The 25809-nt window shown below is 37.0% G+C and overlaps 1 protein-coding gene across 2 annotated transcripts in view; it reads left to right on the forward strand.

Moving 5' to 3' along the window:
* Positions 1-24693, forward strand: part of ACLY (ATP citrate lyase) — a 66494-nt gene extending 41801 nt beyond the window's left edge. For both annotated transcript variants that reach the window (XM_081344022.1, XM_081344023.1), the window contains 15 exons: positions 2675-2816; positions 4620-4788; positions 6990-7094; positions 7966-8162; positions 8246-8327; positions 9356-9466; positions 11468-11595; positions 12969-13062; positions 13960-14114; positions 15669-15819; positions 18878-19021; positions 19194-19307; positions 20068-20150; positions 22748-22824; positions 23886-24693. In XM_081344022.1, coding sequence (XP_081200148.1) covers positions 2675-2816; positions 4620-4788; positions 6990-7094; positions 7966-8162; positions 8246-8327; positions 9356-9466; positions 11468-11595; positions 12969-13062; positions 13960-14114; positions 15669-15819; positions 18878-19021; positions 19194-19307; positions 20068-20150; positions 22748-22824; positions 23886-23980 — 1847 coding nt within the window. In that variant the 3' untranslated portion in view covers positions 23981-24693. The remainder of the gene's footprint in view (positions 1-2674; positions 2817-4619; positions 4789-6989; positions 7095-7965; positions 8163-8245; positions 8328-9355; positions 9467-11467; positions 11596-12968; positions 13063-13959; positions 14115-15668; positions 15820-18877; positions 19022-19193; positions 19308-20067; positions 20151-22747; positions 22825-23885) is intronic.
* The last annotated feature ends 1116 nt before the right edge of the window (positions 24694-25809 follow it).

Genomic DNA, 25809 nt, shown 5'->3' on the forward strand with positions numbered 1-25809 from the left:
ACTGATGATGTTACCTAGTTAGAGTAATGAAATGCCTGCAAGAAAACAAGCAAGCTCAGAGAGCACCAAGGATCCCTCATTTCAACTCTGAGCTACAAATATTCTCAATTGGTATTTTAAACCTGCCCTTTTAAAATAATTTTATTAAAAAATTCCAGTACAATAAATGTAAAGGAAATGAAATAAAATAGAAAAAAATGGAAAAACCAGAATTATTACTTCCCCTCTGCCTTTTGACTCTCAGTACTCTTAAATACAGACATTAAGCTACATCCCTCTTCACTCCCATTCTCCCATGAGCAGGAGAATAGCCTCAGTCCCAATCTTTTCTCTTTTGTTGCCTTTTTTCTTTTACTTTTTAATTATAAGCCAGCCAAAGTTGGGAGTTGAATGGCCTATAAATTATAGAAACAAAGTTGGTAATAGTCCAGCATGTCTTAACTAAACTAGGCATTATCTAGTTGTGTCGACCAATCGCTAGATTCTTAGCAATGGAATTACTGGCTGGAGAGTATTTACAGTTGAAGTCCTCATATCTGGAAGATAACTAAACCAGATATCCCAAACTAGTCCATCCCAAAGGTACACCCAAAGAATACCATAGGTTTCTCAATGGAAAATACACACAGTATAAATATAGATTTCTTTTCCTCCCTTCTTGAGATTCACAATAGCAAACCCTAGAGCAGCTTTACTCTGAAAGATCATGTGAAAGTCCAGTAAAACTGTTTTATTGCTAATCATGCCTACGCACAGGAATCTTCTTAATTAATGGTTATCGCCTGCTTGAAGTTAGATAAAGGTAGTGAAATTCAAGTGAGATTGGACTTATTTTGGATGTAGCTACATAGGAATTGTAGGCTGATCACTCTTTTAATTCCACCTCCAGATTCTGCCATTGCTTCTCTTACAGTTTAGATACTTGATTAATTCCAGGTGTATCAACCTGTTGGCACTTTGTGCATAGAAACCCTAGGCAGTAAAAGATGATTACTCCTACTCCACAGGCAATCCTGATGAGGATTGTATCAAGCATGTAACTGGATATAGCAGAAAAACATACCTTCTTTTTCAGCTTTTTCTTGTTAAATTCAGGCAATCATATGGTCATTGTCTGGATTGACGGAAATTAAAACCTAATTTTCTGGAGATTATTGGAATGGAAAGAGCTTCTCCTAGTAGTTTAATATTTTTATCTATGATAAATAATCAAATACCCATTTCAGTTCCACCCTATTTGAGTGTTTGTAGTGGATTGTGTAGTTCTAAAAGTTTTGTGCTATTCTGTGTGTATGTGAATGTTGTTCAAGCCCTTTTTGTAATGCTACTAAGCAGGTGATGCTAGTGTGAGTGCATTTGGTTGTGGTTTGGTAGCATTCTTCAATAGTGAACAATTTCCTTATGCCACTGTCTCAGGTATTTGATAGTTTACTTACACATTGCACACTAAAAACATAAGTTCTGTTGATTTATCACTTCCTAGAAAGGTGCTTTGATTTATAGAAACTGTCTAATATGGACTTTTTAAAGCTTAGTTTTAAAAACATCTTCCTTTGGAAAGTAATTCACATTGTCTTTGGTGGCGCAGTGGTTAGAATGCAGTATTGCCGGCTAATTCTTCCCACTGTCTGGAATTCGATCCTGAAGGGCTCAAAGTTGACTAAGCTTTCAGAGGTTGGTAAAATGAGGATCCAGATTATTGGGGACAATATGCTGACTCTGTAAACCACTCAGCCTTAGAAAGTGCTGTAAAGCACTATGAAGCGATATATAAGTCTAAGTGCTCTTGCTATTTTATGGTATATGTTATTAGATGAGACTTCCAGCCTGATCAGGATATCTTCAAGGAAGACCAAACAGCCCTGTGACCCACTGGATCATTCATTAAGTAAAAGATAGTGCAGTCTGATGTGACCAGAATAAACATTAAATTTTAGGCTGACCATATTTTTTTAACCTAATGCTGAATAGTCCTATGATCATCTAAGAAGAGTATGTAGCAAGTAGAAAAATAATTGTATGGCAAATGAATTTCAATAATAAGCCAATATTAACTTCCCTAAACATATAAATGGAAAGGCCAAGGGTAGGCAAAAAGCCTTGGGAGTCAGAGTGATTTCCGACTTCCTGCTGACTTTTCCATTGACTTTATTTGTGGGTAGCTGACAGAAAATATCAGAAATCATGGCCATATGAGTACAGGGAGGCTGCAATGGTCACAACTTTGCAAATAAAACTGGCTGAACATCATGGAACTTTCAATTCCACAGGAGCAATAAGTCCTGGATTTTTTTTACACAATTATTTACGATAACAGAGTCAACAATTGTGATGTTTACTACAATACTTTGGGCTAACGAGGTAAACAACTAAACATGAGAGTTTTAATAGTATACAGATATGCTCTTGTTTGCATGAACAGCTGCCGCCTCTCCTATTTGCTCATGCCAACGTCTCTTATTATTTAAGCCCTGTTATAGTGCCAAGAATGATAAATTTACCTATAGGTTTGTAGATGATATGAAACAAAAAGCTATCTGGCTGCTTCATTTCAAGTGCTTTGCTTCATACGAATGGCTGGTATGCTGGCTCATTCCCTTTAATGCAGGGAGTAGTGACTGACCAGTCTTGTTTTTGGCCACCTTATAATCATCTATTCCTTTTCTGTTTGCAGGCAAAGCTACAACTTTATTCAGTCGTCACACAAAGGCAATTGTGTGGGGAATGCAGACTCGGGCTGTGCAAGGCATGCTGGATTTTGATTACGTCTGCTCAAGGGATGAGCCTTCAGTGGCTGCCATGGTTTATCCATTCACGTAGGTTCATCACATGCTCCTCTCAGGCTACCTTGCTTCTTTCTGCTCATATAAGATTCCATTCTTTTTTAAAATAATAATGCTACTAATTTTCTTAAATGCTATAGATGAAAATAAAAGATAAAATAAAACTTTCAAAAGCAATTCAACAAATATATATATGTATATGTATATAATTAGATTAAAAGGGACGCGGTGGCTCAGTGGGTTAGGACGCTGAGCTTGTCGATCAGATGGTCGGCAATTTGGCGGGTCGAATCCCGAGTGCCGCATAACAGAGTGAGCGCCTGTTACTCGTCCCAGCTTCTGCCAACCTAGCAGTTCAAAAGCACGTAAAAATGCAAGTAGAAAAATAGGGACCACTACGGTGGGAAGGTAACAGCGTTCCGTGCGCCTTTGGCGTCTAGTCATGCCGGCCACATGACCAAGGAGATGTCCTCGGACAAGCGCTGGTTCTTTGGCTTTGAAACGGAAATGAGCACCGGCCTCTAGAATTGGAAACCACTAGCACGCATGTGCAGGGGAACCTTTACCTTTACCTTTTACTATAATTAGATTATGCAAACTGTCATAAAATATACACAAGACTATGACATGAAAGTAAAAATAGAAGAAACGGGGGGAAATCAAAATATCATTTATGATACAAGAATAGTAATTATACCTTTATGCAAATAACCGCACCTCAATTTTTAAATAAAAAAATGACTCTTGACCACACAGAAACATGTATCTTTTCATCAATAAGAAACCATTCAAAAGCTAAGAGTTGACAAATGTAACTAAACTCCCCTTCAAATCTGGTGTTCACATGTCTAAACATAATTACCCTTTTAGAAACAGTCCAAGCATTATACATCCAAAGCTCCTCAAAAAAAAAGAGAAGTTCCAGATTTGGGAGGTATAATTTAAGCATACATTAACATCTATAAACTGCATTTTCCTTCCAAGAACTCAGACCATCATAGTAAAAAAGTCTAACCATACAGGAACTACCAAGTGGCACAACAAAACGTGTACAAAAATATCTTCAAATGTATTCGATCTCTAACCTAGGAAGGATAGTATTCAATTTTTTACATATACTCATTGGAGAATCCAGCAAATATAAAAACAACTTTTTTATTGGACTAACAGATTTATAATTACAACTCGCCTGGCCTCATTGAAACCTTAAAATGTTATAATGAAGGGTAATCCAATTCTTTATTTGGAATTTCTTGCATATTATCCAAATGTCATTATGTAATTTAAAAAATGTTAAGAATGGGTGGTTCATTTTCATATGCCAACTATTTAAATTCCTATATGTTTATATAGAGAGTGTCTCAAATTTTCAAAACATTTTTTAATTACTCTGATCCATTACTGGATCCAAGGGTGAATTAAAGTCACCAGCAGCATCAATTATCAATACTGTCTGTAAACAAGAAAGATTTGCAAACAATTACATTAAATTTCTGCCACCTCTCTGGTTGCTATAATTCTTGATGTAAGCCATCTGATTATTAATTATCAGTATACTATGATGATATACTGTCATTCAATCAATATTCAGAATACTGAAAAAAATAATTATTGCCTAATTTAGATAACAGTTCTGGGAGATACTGTTTTCAGTGAGTAGGCTTAAAGCAGGGTTGAGGAGAAATTTCCATCTATCTGTTGCTCCACCAAAAAGTGAGGCAGTTATTGACTTAGGTAAATGTACTGCAGTAAAGCCCCATGCCTGTACTAATAAATGAGGCACTGTGTACGTCTCTAGCCAAGACATTAATATTGGCATATACTTATTTTGGACAGAGGTGACCACAGACAAAAATTTTACTGGGGTCACAAAGAGATACTCATTCCTGTATACAAGAATATGGCAGACGCCATGAAGAAACACCCAGAAGTGGATGTGCTGATCAACTTTGCCTCTCTTCGTTCAGCATATGATAGCACCGTAGAGACTATGAATTATCCTCAGGTATGTGAATGGGCAAGGATTTCTATGAAAGTAATCCTCATGAGTTATTTAGTTATACTAGAGATGATTTTTGCTAAGATGATAAGGCAGTGCGTTGTGCTACCCATCCTTAAATTAAACTATGGGTGGACAATCCTCTAGGCCCTAAGTTCTTCATTGGTTGGATAGGATATATGTATGTCTCTATAACATATTTACCTGAAGCCTTTTGCTCTCTTCATGCTGTTCAGGAGTCAATAGGGTTGACTCTTTGGATTTGCAATTTCAAATAAGTTTAGATATAACATTTAGTCTATTTTACATAATACTAGAAGAATTACTAAAATACTGTGTGTTAAGTACTGGTTGCTTTTAAAAACTGTACTAGAAATAGTATTACAACAAATTGGCTGTTTAAGTGCTAAAACTGTATTAAATAATGGCAAATAGAAGTTTCAAAGTCTAGGAACTCTCTTCTGTATTTTAATATCAAAGCAAAAGCATCAAGTTTTAGTACAATTTATGACAGTCTAAAATTAGTAAAAATCTTGAAGTTTTTTTCAAGTAGCCATGTAATTTGCCAGTGTTTCCATGGAGCTGTACGTATGCTTCTGTGTTAAAGGAACAGAGAATGTGGTAGTGAAATCCTGTTTAATTTTAGAAAATCAGCACTTCTATGGAAAAACCAGAAGCATGTTTTTAGCTTGAAATATACAGAAGTGGTCTGACTGAGACATCACAGAAAACAGTATGAAATCAGGGTATCTGGAGCCTCTCATAGATTTGTGTACTAATTATGCCCAAATTTTACAGCCTACACTTTACAGCTCTCAGTGGCTGTAAGATGTGTGACATCAATATCAGATAATGGGGAAATATTTGGATATCGGCAAATCTGGGGCCATTTTAGAATAGTTTGATAACTTTACTGAATCTATTAGAGGCAACTATTTTTTATCAATTATACTTTTTAAAAACCTGGTGCTGATTTTGCAACTGGAGCACTAAAATTGTTCAAAAAGTTTTTGAAGGAAATATTTATTTAAAGGAAAAAAAAGTTATACAGCCATGTTTTTGTCATACATTGCTTGCTATTGTTTATTGGCAAAGGCTAATTAAAGTGTAATAATCATAAGACTATTTAGCCATAGTTAGGCTGCAAATTAGAAAGCCTGAAATCAAACTGTGTTTAGACATAACTGAGTTATCATTAAGCTTAACCAAAGAAGATGGGAATGGAGATCTGATATTTACATACATACATACATATGAGGGGTCCTTGGTGCTCTCTGAACTTGCTTATTTTCATGCAGACATTTCATTACCCTAAATATGAAGCATCATCACTGCTCCAAAAGCACCAAGGACCCCTCATTTCAACCCTGAGCTACAAATATTGTCCCCCTCTTTGAGATGCAGGAGGAAAGAAAGAGAGAGAAAGAGAGAGAGAAAGGAAGGAAGGAAGCTTAACAAGAGTTGTTAATTATCAGATCACCTACTCAAAATCCACATATTATGTAATATAATAATAATAATAATGAGGAGGAGGAAGGGATCTTGGAGGTCATCTAGTCCAACCCCCCTGCTCAGACAGGAAACCTGATATAATTTCAGACAAATGGCTGTCCAGTCTCTTCTTAAAAACTTCCAATATTGGAGCATTCACAGCTTCTGGAGGCAGGTTGTTCCACTGGTTAATTGTTCTAACAGTCAGGAAGTTTCTCCTTAGTTCCAGGTTGCTTCTCTCCTTGGTTAGTTTCCATCTGTTGCTTCTTGTCCTGCCTTCAGGCACTCTGGAGAATAACTTGACTCCCTCTTCTTTGCGGCAAGCCCTGAGATATTGGAACTCTGCTATCATGTCATCCCTGGTCCTTCTCTTCATTAAACTAGACATACCCAATTCCAGCAACTGCTCCTTATATGTTTTAGCCTCCAGTCCCCTAATCATCTTTGTTGGAATACATCTGGAATACATACATGTTTAAGAAGAACCTATAAACTTATCCTCTTCCATCCCCAGTTTCCACAGTGTGCATGATTTTAAAAAATCATTTTGGCTGAATCATGAATTTTCATTCCTTGTCATTGTGTCCCAATCTTAAAATCAAAGTTGAGAAAAATATATTACTAGAATCATTTCCTGAATCTCCCTTTCTCATGAGCAATAGAAAAAAAAACCTCTCAGAAATCAATATTGGTGCTACTTTCCTCTTGGGCTTCAGATCCGTACAGTGGCCATCATTGCAGAAGGGATTCCTGAGGCCCTGACCCGCAGGTTGATCAAAATGGCGGATGGGAAAGGAGTCACAATTATTGGACCAGCAACGGTAAGATCAGTTTTATTTTCTTTTGGCTTTTTTACAGACTGTGAACTTCTTGCTGCAAACTAAATGTATTCCAAGTGTGCCAGCAGGTTACAGTTTAGAACCTGTAGAGCTCTAAAGAGGAAAATTATCAGAAAAGCTTGATTAATTTGTATAAATGCATCTTACTGGGGATAGTGAATCACTGATTAATTACCACTTCAAAGTATTTAAGCTTCAGAATCCATGGGAAATTTCCAATCTCTTCCTTCTCTTGGTATGGCTGAGTTGAAAACTGGCCCCTAGTCATCTGGTATTATGTATTTTTGCCAAGACTTCAGCACAAAACTTCATATTGTGCTACAGGTCATATTTAATATAAGGTGCTATCATCTCTGTGGCCCAAAGCTTCCGCATGCATTGACAATCCCAGAGTAAAGATCTTCCTCATTATTGCTTCATTATCTCTTAGATTCACCAAGGCAGGAAAACATTTTAAAATACTGTCTAAATTTTGATAAATGTAAAGTTCCATTCTATGATGAAATGTCCAAATCTTAGTATTGGGGTGGGTGGGTGTTTGATTATGACAACCTTAAAAATTATGGGCAAAGAATGCCTGTTTTTTCATTTTGCTTCATGTAAAATGTAATGGACAGTAGGTAAAGATGAGAGCCAATTTGGTGTAGTGGATAAAGCACTAGGTAGAAATTAGGAGACAATCAATTCTAGTCCTGCTTTAGGCAGGAAACGAGCTGGGTACATGTAAACTAGATAATGGGGGGGAAAAATGAGAGACAGTCTACATGATGCAACTGTCCTGAACTGGACCTGATTAAATTAATTGTTTGAATTAAGAGATCTTGATATTTCAGTTCTTTATTTCTGTTCATAGGTTGGTGGAATTAAACCCGGCTGCTTTAAGATTGGAAACACAGGAGGAATGCTGGATAACATTCTGGCATCCAAGCTGTACCGCCCTGGTAGTGTAGCTTACGTCTCCCGCTCAGGAGGGATGTCCAATGAGCTCAACAACATTATTTCCAGGACCACAGATGGAGTCTTTGAAGGTGTAGCCATTGGTGGAGATAGGTAAGAGCAGTAGTTACAAATGTTTATTTTGCCTATTTTTGTCTTTTAAAATACTTTTTTAAAAAATGTTCTCTTCTGCCCAGATATCCTGGTTCTACCTTCATGGATCATGTACTGCGTTACCAGGATACTCCAGGAGTGAAGATGATTGTAGTGCTAGGAGAAGTAAGTATCTTTTAGTTTCTAACTTGAGCGTAATTTGGAAATTGGATCTTTTCCTATAATGGACTCTTTGTGTAAAAATGAACTTGTGATTTATGTTTTGGATGATTAGACAAATAGATTATAGATAGTAATATATTGTAACTTGAGGAAGAGAGCTTAAATATATTTGTACTTAGAACTGCTATAAAGAACATCAGAAATTACTACTTTCTTTTTTTCTTTTTTTCTTTAATTTTTTTTCTTTTCTTGCACTTTTTGTTTTTTTTATTTCTTATTCTTTTTTATTTTTTATATTCTTTTATCTTGTTTTAATAAAAATTATACAATTATATATACACACATATACATATAGAAATGGGATCTTTTCATTGACTTCATAGAACATTTTTTTAAAAAGCAAGAGTAGATGAGAACAAAAATACACAGCATTGTTGTCTTCTGCAGCCAGTGTCATAAAGCCAAGGATCAGAAAGCCTCTCTCTCTTACTACTAGCCACGTTGGCTAGGCTTCCTGGGAAGTGTAGTCAGCATCATTGGGAGGGCAACTTATTTTCTATCCTTATATCTGCTGTGGAAACATAAATAAGTCATCTAGAATACGCTTACCAATTTTACCTAATACCACGACATTGTTGAATGATTCTACACCCATGTTGTGCTACAGTTGAAACAGAGCTTTGATTTTTTTATGTCTAGCAGCTCTCTATCACTGTATTACCTTAATTTTGATATATGTATTTTTATTTAATGTATTTTTATTTCACCTGCCACTTGGTTTAATTTTTAAAGTCTTAAAAATATCTTGATTTTGATTTTTATTATTACTACCATTTTACTCAGATTCATATTTCACTCCATGTCAGCAGGAGGCTTATGTTAACACTTCTCTTCATCTAATCGTCTCGTTTAATAGAATTAAATTAAACTTAAGGCTGGTTTGGTGAAATCAATATTGTGCCTTATTTTAAAGAACACCATATATGGACTGCATTAATATATTTGGCTCCAATTTTGTTTCAATTTTTTAGATTGGAGGAACAGAAGAGTACAAAATTTGTCAGGGTGTTAAAGAAGGCCGGATCACTAAACCTGTTGTATGCTGGTGCATTGGAACATGTGCTACTATGTTCTCTTCGGAGGTAATCATTGAATCATTGGCAGAATCAGTCTATCTTAATTAAAGATGAAGGCCATTCAAGTCGTCACTAGTTTTGTTGCTAATGATCACTTGCTATTTTTTAATAAAATAAGACTTGATGTTATTCCACAACCCGTGAAAGATCTAAGAACCATCTTTCTGCCCCTTTGATAATCAACCAGTCTTTGTATCTTCTATACCAGGGCTTTTCAACTGGTGGTATGCATACCACCTGTGGTACATTAGTACATGGCAGTGGAGGAGGGAACGAGCCAGCACAGGAAAGGACTTACTGTGAGAGGGTCCTGCAGAGTTGCAGAGTGGCTGGAGCGAGGCAAAGGCCGCAGACTCACTTCTGGCTCACCCCCCCCCCCATGAGAAAGGAGGAGGAGGGGGCAGAGGCAGGAGAAGCTATAAAAGGAGGAAGTTTGGGCAGGAGAAGGAGAGAGGAAAAAAAGAAGCAGCCTTGGGAGGAGGCAGAGTCAGCTCTAGCTGCACCGAGGGGAAAGGAGGAGGAGGAGGAGGGTGGGGGGAGAGGAGAGGAGATCAAGCAGGCTGACCATGAGCCGATCTAAACTGCTGTGGCAGCCATCTGTACTGGCAGCAGCAAACAAGCAAGAAATGCAGCGGGGGAGGGGTCACCCTACATTAGGAGTGAAGAAAGGCAGCAATGAAGAAAGGCAGCATTGGCTGGAGGTGAGACATGGAGGGAGATGGATTGTGGAAGGATTCTTATGTGCTTTTGTGTTTTTGAAGTTCTGGGATTTGTGCAATGTGGGATTTGTGTTTTTAAGGAGTGTTTGGCAGTTTCTTTTTGGCTGATGGCTGATGTCTCGTGTTAGCTTCTATTGCTCTGCTATTGCTAGCTGTAAGTTTTGCTGCAAGGGATTTTGAAGTGTTTTTCTCCTGAATGGATTTTGCCTGTAGCATTCCTTTACTTATGAATGGAGCCATTTGGGGAGGCTGCCTTAGCCGGCAGCCAGTACTTATGTACATTTTTTTTTCTTCCTTAAGTGCAGGCTGCGCTCCTTAACTTTCCTTTCTAGCCAGTAGCTAAAAGGGGAATGCGCTCTCAATGGCATGTCTTTTTCTGTCTCTGGAGGCTTTTCCTTGTTTGATGAATATATGGAAGTGGGAAAATATGGGGGGAGGGGGTTGGTTCAAATTCTTCCTTCAGAAAGAGATGGGAATGAGAAAGAGTGAGGGAGGGAGGGAGGGAAAGAAGTTCCGCCTTAGCACTTGGCCACCAGCAGCCCTGCCATTGACTTTGCTTGTCAAAAGGTTGCAAAAGGGGATCACATGACCCTGGACACTGTGACCATCATAAATATGAATCAGTTGCCAACAATCCAAATATAAATTACACGACCCTGGGCATGCTACAATAGTCATAAGTGTGAAAAATGGTCATAAGTCATTTCAGTGCAATTGCAACTTTGAACAGGGTTTTTTTTGGGGGGGGGCATCAGGTTTTTGACACCTTGCTAGGTGATACTCAAATATTGCCATATCCTAAAAGTAGATATGGTTGAAAAGCCCTGTTCTACACTATCATCGTCCATATTCAATGCACACTGCTTTAATTCTTTAAAAATGTATAAAAATGTATGAGTTATTAATTTTGCATACTGTAATTATAGATTCACCTGATCAATAAGATTTTCGTCTGAGGCCAGGTGTTTCTGCCAAATGAGATAAGACAAATGTCCACAAAAACCTTTTTTCAAAGGGGAGACGGTTATCCCATATGTGGAATTCCTTCCACATAGACGCTCATTTTGTGCATATGGTCTTTTTGCTACCAAATAAAGATTATTCCATCATGCATTTTAGATGTAATTTTAGTGTTTTCAGTTATTATTCTATATGCTTTAATTCTTAGTCTGATTGTAGGCTGCATTTTTTTACTATTTATAGCTAGATTTACTTTGTTTTATTATACATTCTTTTTATCATTATTCTGTTTAGTATTTTATGTTTTATATGTCCTTTTTGATAACAGGTACAATTTGGCCATGCTGGAGCATGTGCCAATCAGGCATCTGAAACTGCTGTAGCCAAGAATAAAGCACTAAAAGAAGTGGGTGTCTTTGTACCCCAAAGCTTTGATGAGCTGGGCGATGTAATCCAGTAAGTGACATTATGTCAATAAACAATATCTCTTGGGCTTCCTGAATAGTCTGAGAAATAGTATTATAAGATTACTCAGGATCTTCAGAATAGAGTCACTCATCCTTTGATGGACTACATGGTGGATTGGTCTAAGAATTATAAATGGCATTCTTTACTATTATTGTGTCTGAGCAAACATCAGCAAACAGATACATGAATCAGGCTACATGTTATAATCACCATAAGAATTGTTTTGTCTATTGCAAAGTGGAATATTCTTTATTAATGGGCAAAGCAAAGTAAGTAGAAATCTCTCATGTGGTAACAATACACATTGTGTGAAGTTATACAACTGTATGTTTGGAATAAGATTTTGGGTGAAACCATTCAAAATAAATCCTGGTTTTTAAAAAATTGCTTAGTAAAATAGATGAATTACACTAATGGAGGTACTAAGTTTTGCAATGCATCCCCTATTTTCATTTGAAGCACTAACACCCTTTCTGCCTTCATCAGTCAAAATTTGCAAGACTGGATTTGGTAAACTTTGTTAGCAGCATAAAATTATCAAAGTCCCTTGACTTATAACTTTTAGATTCTTTCCTAAATCCTTTGCTTTAGCTATTTTCACAACCTGATCTCTTTAATTAAGTTACACTGAAGGATAAGTGGTAGTATGCAACTGATTTTGTTCTAGGGGAACTTATTTGGTGTATATAGTTAAAGATATTTTATTGAACAATTTATCAAGTGTACATACTAAAGAAAAGGAAATTAAATACCGTATAAAATGGGGTTTCTCAGTTTCAGCAATTTTAACATGTGTGGATTTCAACTAACAGAATTTCCTAGCTACCATTCAAGTTTACACATCTTAAAGTGTCTGAGCTACAAAAAAACCTGGAATGTATTGGTTTTTTTTACTTTTGAATGTAAGTAAAAATAAGTACAAACACAAGGACTTAAAAGGTTTAAAAATACAGAAAATCCTCCTTCTCAAAAAGACAAAGCCAGGTGAAATCTTATAGAAGTATGTCATAATATGAAAATCCATATTTCTTGAATATGGAGCTTAAAAAATGAAAATGGATTGTATATACTATTCTAAAGGTAGATTTTAATTGAGTTAGAAATTAAATTCTGCCAAGCAGTTGCAAAGGTTTCTTTTTATTTGGAGATTTATGGAACTTGTTAATTTGGGGCTGTAATTCTTGGAAAATATAAATACATAGAATAGCAGATTGAGTCTTAATTGATTATTGGATTTGTGGAGTTCTAGTGATCATTATCTGTGAGTATAAGGAGATGATCTTCAAAGTAGATATAATACAAGCCCAGTATCTAATCACTGGGTCAATCTGTAACAAATTAAAATTGTTTTCTCTCAATAGGTCAGTGTATGAGGATCTGGTTTCTAAGGGAGTAATTGAGCCAGCACAGGAAGTTCCTCCTCCAACTGTGCCAATGGATTACTCATGGGCAAGGGTAGGTTTACTCTTAATAGTCTAGAAGAGGTACCTATGGGAGGTGAATGGCTGAATGAGCTTGAAATTCTTAAAAACATGCTGTGTAGCTCAGCGTTCCCCAACCTTTCCAGGTTGGGGATTGTTTTGTGTGAGGGCAGGTGCATGCATGCACACAGCTTCAGTCAGTCAGCAGCCACCTCTTGCGCAACTGGAGCTATGAGTGCTGGCATTGGTGCCTGCCGCTCATATGAATTGGGCTGTGTGCACACACGCACCCCACCACTCATGTGGCCCGCTTGCAAATAGGCCACAGCCCAGTAGTGGGCCATCGGCTACAGGTTGGAGACCCCTGATGTAGATGATAGCTTGTAAAAGTGTTTATTAATATGTTTGATTATAATTGGATGATCAGCTTAGTTCTGTCCACTATTTAATTGTGAACATACAATTAATAATATAATTAAAGTTTATGCTTTCATTGTGATAGTAAAGTTGACTTTGAATTTTACCATTAAGTACCATCGGTAGGGGCATCAGTAAGTCAACACTGTTCCATGGAAAAACATTTCTTTTATCTAGAAGATTAATCCAAAGGACTGGTCTAACATATCCTACATGTCCCCTGGAAACAGGGCTGGCCCTATCTCTAGGCAAAAAGAGGTAGCTGTCTCAGTATCATTTGACTTTGGATCCTAGGAACTGTGATGATCGGAGAGATGGACATCATATGTTTCTTAACCTCAAGTACTAAAATATTTGGGACTAAATTTCACTAGAATAAATAATTTTTATGGAAGAATATTTACCTGTGTAAGCCTGATATGAATCTGAACTTACACGAGTCTACCAGCTCACTGAAAATTAAGACAGGGCTGCCATGTTTGGGATTTTTTTCTAATTTTTTTCCTATTTTTAGGAGCTTGGTTTAATCCGGAAACCAGCTTCTTTCATGACTAGCATCTGTGATGAGCGAGGTCAGGAACTGATCTATGCAGGCATGCCAATTACCGAGGTCTTCAAAGAAGAGATGGGAATTGGTGGTGTCTTGGGTCTGTTGTGGTTCCAGAGAAGGTAAATTGTTTTTCTGGTGTTTGGGGGGAAACTTCATAATATTATCTCATTTTTCTTTTTTGAGAGGTTTGGGTGTTTCCAGGGTAGGGCTGATTCTGATTGTGAAACAAAGATTTTAAATAATTGGAATAAACCTCCTACTGAAATATCCATTTAAACTGTTGAGGGTTGACAGCTAAATTCCCGAGGTAGGTCTGAGAGATGCTGTCTAGGCTTTTCTAGACATAAATATGGGACAAATAAATGATACTTATATTAGCAAATTCCTTAAACAGTTGCGGGTTGAATTGCTGACTTCTCATTCATTCCTGAAAGTTGCTCTTTTGACCATGGATGTCAGAAGAAGATGACAAAAATGGAAACAACTGAATAAAAACAGGATAGTCATATAAATATGTATGAAACATATAAAGGGTAAAATGGATGGAAGAGAAGTATTGATATAGCTTAGAAATGCAGGCAACCTGTTTATCTTCCAGGGGTTACTGCAATATATGATTATGCCTATGACAATATTGATAATGATGGATTTCTGAGTGGTGCCCTCTACTATCCCTTCTCTGTACAGTATACAAGTATAAGAAAAGGAATATGCTAAGGTCTGGTCTCAAATTCTGCAAAGTTTTGGTGATGCTCCATATGTTGGAAGCTCTAGTGATATACTGCAGCACTTAAATGTCCACTTAAAGGTGCTTTTCAGCAATATCTGCAGAACATTTCTCTGCGTATAGTGGATGAGGGAGACAAGAATTCTTTGAAACTGGAAAACTTCCAAAAAAGTCTGGTTTAGATCATGACAGATAATATGTGAGCCTTTTTACACAGCATATTTTAATATTTGAAAATGTTATTCAAAAATAAGGAAAACAACATAAATCTCACATTAACTATATTGTTAATATATTGTAGCACAATTACATTATAATAAGTATGTTTAGGATTAAATGGATCATTTTCCTCTTTCCCTTTTTTCCAATATTGATTTATGAAAATGCTTCATCAAAATGTATGCACTATATCAACTGGTAGGTATTCTTGGTAGTGTCCTGAGCCTCTTGCTTCAAATATGCTGTAATTTAGGAAAGTTTAGAAAAGACAAAATGTGATTTAACAGAAGCTGACAAGATTGTGAGTAGTTGTGAGAGCTACTCTGTCAATGGGATCAATGGCTCAAGTAAGATATTCCTGATCCATTTTTAAAAACCTTTCCTTTAGTAAATAGCCTATGCTATTCCTGAATAGCTTTTAAGATGCACAGTATGCTATTTTTTGAAGAACAGCTTCTAATATGGAAACTACCAATGCTTTCTTAAGTTATCTGCTCCCAGTTTGGCTTTCTGTAGATGCTGGTTGGGAAGTTTAGGTCTTACAGTAACAATCCAATTGGAAGACATTAAATTGGAGAAGGCTGCCCTAAGCTTTGAATTTCTAGTAGATGCTGTTTTTTAAAAAACATGATTCCACAGTTCACCAATTGTCTTTGTAATAAGATCTTGACACTAACTAATATGCAATTGTTTGAAAGGGAACATTATAAAATCTTTGTCTCTTCAGGTTGCCTAAATATGCCTGCCAGTTTATAGAGATGTGTCTGATGGTGACAGCTGATCATGGTCCAGCAGTGTCAGGAGCCCATAATACTATTGTCTGTGCAAGAGCTGGAAAGGACCTTGTCTCCAGTCTCACATCAGGCCTACTCACAATTGTAAGCATTGCCCAGAGGTGGATGAAATTAGAGCATTATACCATTTAAAGGATGTAGCCAGGGCTCTTACTTCTTCACTTATAGTTCATAACATATGCCAATTTTGAAGGATGACTGATGAAGAGGCTCCTTGACTGGAGATTACTTCAGTTCTAACATTCATCCAATGCTTCTGGAGCTGTGTTGACAAAGCTGATAACAAAGAATTATATATTTTAAGAGAAAGCTACGTTATACATAACACACATTTTTTGAAATATTGGGTTTCTGCTGGTTATTTCATGTAAAATGAGGACACTTTCAGCTTGCTTAGTAGAATAAGTGAATTCAGCAGACAGAAATAACTAGTTAGTTAAGAACATAGTCTTACCAGATATGATAAATAGAAAGTGCAGTTGGAATTTCCAAGCTTATTGGTTGCCTGGTGGGTATGGGTATAGAATATTAAAAGTGATTTGTTTTAACATTTCCTCTAATAGTGACACATCAAAAAGACAATCATATCAAAAAGCAAATAAGTGGATATATCTGAAGCTCATTTATTAAACTGGTCTTTGTCGTTTTTTTGGAAATTGCCAGGATAGGTTTGGTTTTGCTTGAGAAATTATATTTCTTCACATGGATCCTGTTCTTAACTATTGCTAAGAATGGCAAGCTTGTGACTGAATTCTGTAAGCAATAGCACTTAGACTTATATACCGCTTCACAGCCCTCTCTAAGCCATTTTACAGATTCAGCATATTGCTCCCAACAATCTGGGTCCTCATTTTACCGACCTCAGAAGGATGAAAGGCTGAGTCAACCTTGAGCCAGTGAGATTGAAACTGCTGTACTGCTGGCAGCCAGCAATCAGCAGAAGTAGTTGCAATACTACATTCTAACCACTACGTCACCTAGGTTCTAAGCTAAAGCTATAAGGCAGGGGTGTCAAACTGCCGGCCTGTGGGCGAGTTGCGTCACGCCAAAACCGTGCCCATCTCATTGCCGGCAATGGGGAAAAAGTTGCAATATGTTGTGACATGTCACGTGACGTTGCAAGTTTGACACCCGTGCTATAAGGGAAACACTGCATAGGAAATGTTTCTTATGAAGAAACTCACTCTTCTACTCCAAATGCCCGTCGTTATTGAGGAGGTTAGATGTTTTCTAACCTAGATCTCACTGACATACTCATTTCATGCAATATTTGTATCCATAGCATGCAAAGGAGTTTGAAATCAGTGAGACAACCTCTTTGAAACTGTTGGGAGCTGTTTAAAGAAGCTCTGTTGTCTACCGTATTTTCCGGCGTATAAGACGACCCCCTACATTTCCTGTTAAATTATAGGGTTTGGGCTAGACTCGCCGTATAAGACTACCCCTCTTCCAACGCACACCAAATAAAAATTAAAAAACATCAGATTTGATTTTAATATGGTAATTTTAATTCAAATGCTTATGACATGCAGGTACTTAGTAGGAAAACTGTCACTTATAAACATAAGGCTGTTTGTCATCAAACATGTAAACATAAAACAGTGCAAGTGGATTAAACTAATAATAATAATAATAATAATAATAATAATAATAATAATAATAATAATAATAATAATTTGGAAGGGACCTTGGAGGTCATCTAGTCCAACCCCCTGCTAAGGCAGGAAACCCTATACCATTTCAGACAAATGGCTGTCCAGTCTCTTCTTAAAAACTTCCAGTGTTGGAGCATTCACCACTTCTGGAGGCAGGTTGTTCCACTGGTTAATTGTTCTAACTGTCAGGAAGTTTCTCCTTAGTTCTAGGTTGCTTCTCTCCTTGACTAGTTTCCATCCGTTGCTTCTTGTCCTGCTTTCAGGTGCTTTGGAGAATAGCTTGGCTCCCTCTTCTTTGTGGCAGCCCCTGAGATATTGGATCACTGCTATCATGTCACCCCTCACCCTTCTCTTCATTAAACTACACATACCCAATTCCAGCAACTGTTCCCTATATGTTTTAGCCTCCAGTCCCCCAATCATCTTTGTTGCTCTTCTCTGTACCCTTTCTAGAGTCTCGACATCTTTTTTACATCGTGGTGACCAAAACTGGATGCAGTATTCCAGGTGTGGCCTTACCAAAGCATTGTAAAGTGGTATTAGTACTTCACTTGATCTTGATTCTATCCCTCTGTTAATGCAGCCTAGCCCTGTGTTGGCTTTTTTGGCAGCTGCAGCACACTGCTGGCTCATATTGAGGTGATTGTCTACTAGGACTCCGAGATCCCTCTCACAGTTACTACTATTGAGCAAGGTACCACCTATACTATACCTGTGCATTTGATTTTTCCTGCCTGCAGTTAGTGCAGGTTCTCATCCCACCAGGCTCAAGGTTGAGTCAGCCTTCCATCCTTCCGAGGTAGGTAAAATGAGGACTCAGATTGTTGGGAGCAATAAGCTGACTTTGTAATAATGCTGCTTGTGGGGGGGGGGTGAAAGCTCTAATAAGCAGGCATATACATAGAATGAAGGCTATTGCTAAGCACATTGATTTGTGCTTTAAATTGTAAGCCGCCCTGAGTCTTCGGAGAAGGGCGGGATATAAATGGGATTAAAAAAAAAAGACCAAATGGGAGATCCGCTCCAGGTTTTCCAGCCAGCCCGCCCAGTTCCTGAGTCAAATGTGTCCTTAGAGCTAAGCAGCTGCTCTGGCTGCTGCATTCCCCACCTGCCTTTCAAGTTGGGATAGACTGCAACTGCTCTTCAACTTTAGAAGGAAAGACGCCCAGACCCCAGCCTGTAAAAAATCACAGACTGCAGCTTCTACTCCAATTGGTCCCGCTTTCCCTGCGCAGACTAAATGGGAGATCCGCTCCAGGTTTTCCAGCCAGCCCTGTCCCTAAAGTTTCAGCACCCAGCGTATAAGACGACCCCTGACTTTTGAGAAGATTTTCATGGGTTAAAAAGTCATCTTATACGCCGGAAACTACGGTACATTTCTTCTGTTCATACTTTTAAGCTTGATCATAGGATCTTCCGTGTCTGATCTTACTCTAAAGAAAAATCTTTTCAGTTTGGCTTTTTCTCTTCTTATCACTGTCCTCCAGGGTGATCGTTTTGGTGGTGCTTTGGATGCAGCAGCAAAAATGTTCAGCAAAGCGTTTGACAGTGGCATCATTCCCATGGAGTTTGTGAACAAGATGAAGAAGGAAGGGAAATTAATCATGGGCATTGGCCACCGAGTTAAATCAGTAAGTTGCTTGCCTGTTCAGAGATGTGGTAGATTTCCACCGCTAGTAACATAAACTAAATCCTGAATTCAGTGCAGAATTTCAAAGAATTTGGCCATGATGTGAAAATATTTTTGATCCTGAGTGCTTGCTAGTTTTAAATTGTCTTTTTTTATTTCTTTTAACTTTGTAGATCAACAACCCAGATATGAGAGTTCAGATCCTTAAAGGTTATGTGAAGCAGCATTTCCCTGCAACACCTCTTCTAGATTATGCACTGGAAGTGGAAAAAATTACTACTTCCAAGGTATCATCTTTTTGTGATAGTTTTAACATGAAAGTACTTGGTTTCCCTATTTATCATAATTTTGTCTCTTAAAAACTACATCGGCTATTGTTATAAATATTAGTTATGTTATATGTTATAAACATATACAAACATTACTAAATTTGAGTGGCAGGAGTTTGCTAGATTCCCTGTCCCTTCCTATTTAGTTATTATGATTAAGAGAAAAAAATTTTAAAATTGCATATGACAGAAGGATAAAAAAACACGTATTTCCTATTTTTAAAAAATTGCCTTTTAATTATCTGGAAGCTATTCTTTTGCTTGCCTTGGGTATCAGAAAACATTGCATTAGCTTATAAAGTGTTATTTATAGAAATCTGAACCCAAAGAAAACATCAAATGTTGCCTATATTTTCAAGCCAGAGAACTTGATAACAATATATACTTTAAACAAAAGCAAAATAATTGGAGATAAAGCTACTGGTGATAGAAAATATTACTGCATATCTTAGTCAACTAATTATGTGAGCTTACATGTAGGGAACTTTACAAATTGTAATTTAATTAATGGAATTAGGAAATACTTTCAAAACTCTGCTACCAGTGTAGCCACAAAAATAATCGTATAGATGGTTTATTAATTTTAGTTGTTTTTGAGGAGTATAAGTGTATCCATTAAGAGATACTACTTGTTAAATGCTGGTGATACTTTCATCTGGAATAAAAGTTTTTCATATTGTTAAATTTTCATTTTTTCCCTCAACCTGCTCCACTCTAGAAACCTAACCTTATCCTGAATGTTGATGGATTTATTGGTGTAGCCTTTGTTGACGTACTTAGGAACTGTGGTTCTTTTACACGGTGAGCAATCAATTTCTCATTAATCTTCGTTATGGTTTAGAAGCTTGGTTATAATAAATCTCCTTTGCCCAAAAGTAATTATGGTCTCAGACATTCTGATTATAATGGATATAAAGGAGAAATGAAAGAGAAATTTGAGTTCATTGACAGAATAGGCATTATGGCCAGTTTCATTCATTTTATTTAATTTTCTTAGGGCTATATTTGTGCTGTAATTTTTCTAAGAAAGGGATAAGCAAAGTCTGCATTCATGCATCACAATTAACCATAGAGAGATGCTAACCATGACTGCATCTAGACCGTGTTCACAATGTGGTTAATGAAAGTCTCACGATATTTTAGGACAATGGTTTGTTCTTACATTATCCAAATAATTATTGTTTAATTAATTAATATTTCAAAAATATAAGATACAGAATTAGCTAAAAGTACTACTTGCTCCTTCAAAAGTAATTTGCCTTCTCTATTTTTCTTTTCTAAAAATCTCACCCCAAATAGCAACTTTTGGGAATCAAGGGACTGGAGCAAGGATTATCTTTCCCTCCTCCCTGTGCATTGACTTCCATGTTGTCAGGATCATCATGGGTTTTTGTTGCTGTTTGCAAAAACAAGAACAAGAGAACAAAAACTTAAAATAGGAAGAGCACACTGGGACAAAGTTTGCTGGAATATCTGTTTCAGCAGCAGAAAAATCAGAGGCCATTACAGTACTGGTGTGGTAATGATGTTAATGGGATATGATGGATTATGTGATAATGATGGATTCATTCTTACCTATGGCTATTCCATTTTTTTATTTGGCTAAAGATTTGGGTCTATCAGAGTATGCACACTCCCTATATTCATGTTGCTGTTCAAGCTTTCTAAGGACCCCCACTCAATATAGATCTTCCTCGTGCTATTGAAAATTCTAGGAGTTTGAGGCTGACCAAATGTGAAAGCAGGCATATAATAAGACTAAGCACTTGAAACTGTTGCACGCTGCATAAAAATCTAAAACGAATCAGGCACTACACATAGGCAAGCTTACCAATAAGGTAATGTTAGCAATAAACAAAAACAAAACCTTTAAGGTCTTTTCTAATTTATTTGTGCTGCTCCCTCTTCTTTGTACCCAGCCTTGATACAATAATGCTTACAGCTGTTCTTCAAAACTGAGAAGCAAAGTAACAAAATAGCTAGAAATTCAGGTTTGGCAGGATAAACCTCTTTTGTCCTATAGCACGATAAAATTCAACATCAGGGATGGGATGCATTTTCTGTCATCATATATAGATACCAAAATTATAATTAAAGAATACTTAATGGTGGTATGTTGCCAGCAGAACACATTGTGTGTGTATGTATATACACACAAACATACATATACAAACTGATCTGCTGGCAACATACCACCATTAAGTATTCTTCAATTGTAATTTTCGTGTGTGTGTGTGTGTGTGTGTGTGTGTGTGTAATATTTTACTTTCATTGATGTTATTTTGTTTCTGTTTATGTGAATCTTTCCATGGAACTAGAAGCCAGCCAGAGCTTTGTCAAAGTGATTAGCTAGACTAGATCAATTGAAGCAGGGATAATGGAAGTTCAGACAACAATTGTAATCTTCTGAAATATACCTTCTTAAAAGAGACATTTAAAAAAAACTATGTATCTTCTCTCCATGGGAAGCAACTCTAAACTTTAAAGAAACTGGCAATCATATATAAAACTGCCTTTTAATAAGACAAGAATGTACTCTCAACATTTCAAAACCTCTGGAAGCTATTTTTTCCCAAAGTTGCTTTAAAGTTAGGAAATAAACCTTATTAAGCAAAGATACCATGTGATTACTAAGGTTTAAAGGAAAATAATATGTACAAGGTTACCTTTTGAATTATTTAATATCAGTGGATCCCCAATTGTGGGAATTTGATTTTTAAAAAAAACAGAGAATCCTGTTTTATGATAATAGAGCAGTCTTTGAGTAAGTTTCACTTAATAGGTAAAGGTAAAGGTTCCCCCGCACATGCGTGCTAGTTGTTTTCAACTCTAGAGGCCGGTGCTCATCTCTGTTTCAAAGTCGAAGAGCCAGCACTTGTCCGAGGACGTCTCCATGGTCATGTGGCCGGCATGACTAGACGCCAAAGGCGCACGGAACGCTGTTACCTTCCCACCATAGTGGTCCCTATTTTTCTACTTGCATTTTTACATGCTTTCGAACTGCTAGGTTGGCAGAAGCTGGGACGAGTAACAGGCGCCCACTCTGTTACGCGGCACTCGGGATTCCACCCACCAAACTGCTGACCTTCTGATCAACAAGCTCAGCGTCCTAACCTACTGAGCCACCATGTCCCTTAATAACAGTATGTTAAATAAACCAAAATTGGCTGGATTTATACATCTTAATCCAGAATATGGAATAGGATATTTTGTGAACTTGTGCCCATGCCCCAATATCAAAAGAAGCATGTCATATTTCTCATGCCACTATCTTGCAGACTTTATGAAACTTATTTAGCAGTCTTTAAAAAGAATATCTATTTTATCTGTACATACACCTTATTGTATAATATTAAAGTGTAATATTTAAACAAGTATCATATGTTTTTCTACTGCAGGGAAGAAGCTGATGAGTATATTGACATTGGTGCCCTCAATGGCATTTTTGTGCTTGGCAGAAGCATGGGTTTCATTGGTGAGTTTTTTATGTTATGTGCTAAAGCCAATTGGATGATCTTGGGCTAGTTACTCTCCTTCAGGCATGGGAAGGAGGCCATGGCAAAACCACCTCTGAAAAACCTTGCCAAGAAAACTGCAGGGATAAGTCCAGGCAGTTTCCAAGTGTCAAAAACTAACTTGAAGGTGTGCACATGCACACACACACGCACACGCACACACACACACACATACACACTTCTTAAACTAGAAGGCAAGAAGCTGGCTTGGCTTGTAATGAATTCATACTTGGCTACTACTGTTAAAAACCAGGTCAACTGGCTTGCCTATTGAATCAGACTTCTAGTTGGGAAAGGCAGACTATGGGCAACATGAGCTGCCCCAGTAGTTCATTTTAATAGATTAAATAAAAACAGCTTTTATATCATTTTTATTCATTTTATTTTGATTTACACTAAAGAACTAAGCAATGTTTTAGGCAACATTTGGACAGAAAAGTGCATGCAATATACATGGAAGAGGATTCCAGTATATATGGAAGAGGATTCCAATCCCTTACTACTTGAGTGGATCTTTTAAAGACATTTTCCTCACTGGTACATCTAGAAAAGCTGTTTTTTGTGTAGGCTATCCCTTTCCCATCAAAATTTCAGACTATAGGGAGCATAGCAGTGATGTGATGAATATAGTACCAGAGCTTACAAAAATACAATTTTTGAGCCCTCTTCCCTAAACTTGTTTTTAGGGGTGGGGGAAGGCAGTTGAACCATGTCCTAACTTTAATGGAGACTTACTATGTTATTTTGTTTGTTATTTATTTCAGAACAGCAGAATTATTTTAGGGGTTTTACAAACTGAAGGGTTGCCTGTTTCTTTCTTAAAGCCCAGAGAACAGCCAGGACTATCTCTATTAAAAACCATAAGCCTTCTGATTTGTACTTTGTCCTCTGTCTGCATAAGTGCTCTGAGATTTGGCTAGTGGGTATTTAGAATAAATAGAATGAAGTTCAGTTTCTACCATTTATGTTTTTTTTAAGTCTATATCCAAAGAGAAATATTAAACAAAAAACTTTTTTTTAGGACATTACCTGGATCAGAAAAGATTGAAACAAGGTCTATATCGTCATCCTTGGGACGATATCTCTTATGTCTTACCGGAGCATATGACTATGTGACAACTGAATAGAACAAAAGAAATTATGGAAGACCAATAAATATGACTACACTATATGGCTTGGTTGTGAAACAGACTAAGTTTAAATTCTATATAAGGCAGTCTTTTCTAGGATTAGATATGGATTCCATAAATAATGATAAACCAAAATATTCGCTACTTCCTGTTGTATTTAATATATTAAAGAAGTTGCACTGTCTTTGCTTGTTCCTTTATGCATGTTTATTTTGTCTCCGTCCCCTCACTTCAGTAATTCTGGCCAAATGTTAATGTTTTTTTATTTTAATCTGTGACCTCATTATATTTGAAAAGCTAGAGAGAGTAAATGTACCTGTAAGATCAAATCTTAAAAGTCTCCTTGCAAGCTGTGTATAATTTTGTGACAAATTTGTCCTCTCTGTATCCTGTATTTTATATTAATCACTAGCCTTTGTTTCTGATCTGAGGGACTAGCCTTTATAAATCTAGTATAATATTTAAAAATGTAAAACTGGTAACATAAGCTCATATTCAAAACTGTGAACTTTGTGTGCATTCCAGTTTTTGTATTTATGCAGGTAATATTTTTAGTTGTCACAAACACAAGTCCTACTATTTTTGCACAGGGTGATCTCTGACTATATCTGTGTGCATAAGACACTTCATCTCTGGATCTCTAATGTATTCACAACAATATTCATTGCTTCATTTATGTATTACAACATGACTCAAATAAAAATATACAATAATAAATATTTTTGGTAGATTTTGTGCTTAACTGAATGTTGGCTGAGAGAAGAAAGTGTTTGTTATTTTATCACACAGATCAGTGATTTGAAACTGCCTTATAGTTCTGGGTGACTTCAGTCTGTAATAATAGTAGTAGTAATAATGATGATGATGTTAGATGATGATGGCTGTCAAATGCGTGCATGTGTGTGGCCGCCAGTGCTGCCAAGGGTGCACGCGGCCTGCTTGCGCATGCATGCAGGTGCTAGCGCCGCCACCACGTATGTGCCTGTTTTGCACATACACTTGTGTACATTTCCCTGCTCCTCCGGGTTGAGGAGCTCTGTTCTAGTCCAACCCCCTGCTCAGGCAGGAAACCCTATACCATTTCAGACAAATAGCTGTCCAGTGTCTTCTTAAAAATTTCCAGTATTGGAGCATTCAAAACTTCTGGAGGCAGGTTGTTCCACTGATTAATTGTTCTAACTGTCAGAAAATTTTTCCTTAGTTCCAGGTTGCTTCTCTCCTTGTTTAGTTTCCATCCGTTGCCATCTAGTGCAGGTTCGCATCCCACCAGGCTCAAGGTTGACTCAGCCTTCCATCCTTCCGAGGTAGGTAAATGAGGACCCAGATTGTTGGGGGCAATTAAGCTGACTTTGTAATAATGCCGCTTGGGGGGTGTATGAAAGCCCTAATAAGCAGGCATATACATAGAATGAAGGCTACTGCTAAGCTTGTAAGCCGCCCTGAGTCTTCGGAGAAGGGCGGGATATAAATGGAATAAAAATAAATAAAAATAAATAAATTTTATAAAAATTTTCTCTTAAATTTTGAGCCTGAGTAAATTTAACATTTCTAACCCAAATTACCTCCCAAGTATCCAACGGAATTGGTTCATGGATATTTTGTGCCCACTTTATCATACAATCTTTAATTCCGTTTCCGAATCCAATTCAATTAAAACATTATATATCCTCTTTATATGTGCACAATTTAAATCTCTAATTTGTTTTACTAAATTTTCATCTGTAATTGTGATGCCAACCTTCTGATCCGACTTCCACCTAGCTTTCAATTGGGTATATTGAAACCAAGAGTAACTTATGTTTTCTTGTCTTAACT

This window comes from Vipera berus, assembly GCF_964194415.1.
Source record: "Vipera berus genome assembly, chromosome: Z".
In the NCBI taxonomy this organism is placed as follows: domain Eukaryota; kingdom Metazoa; phylum Chordata; class Lepidosauria; order Squamata; family Viperidae; genus Vipera; species Vipera berus.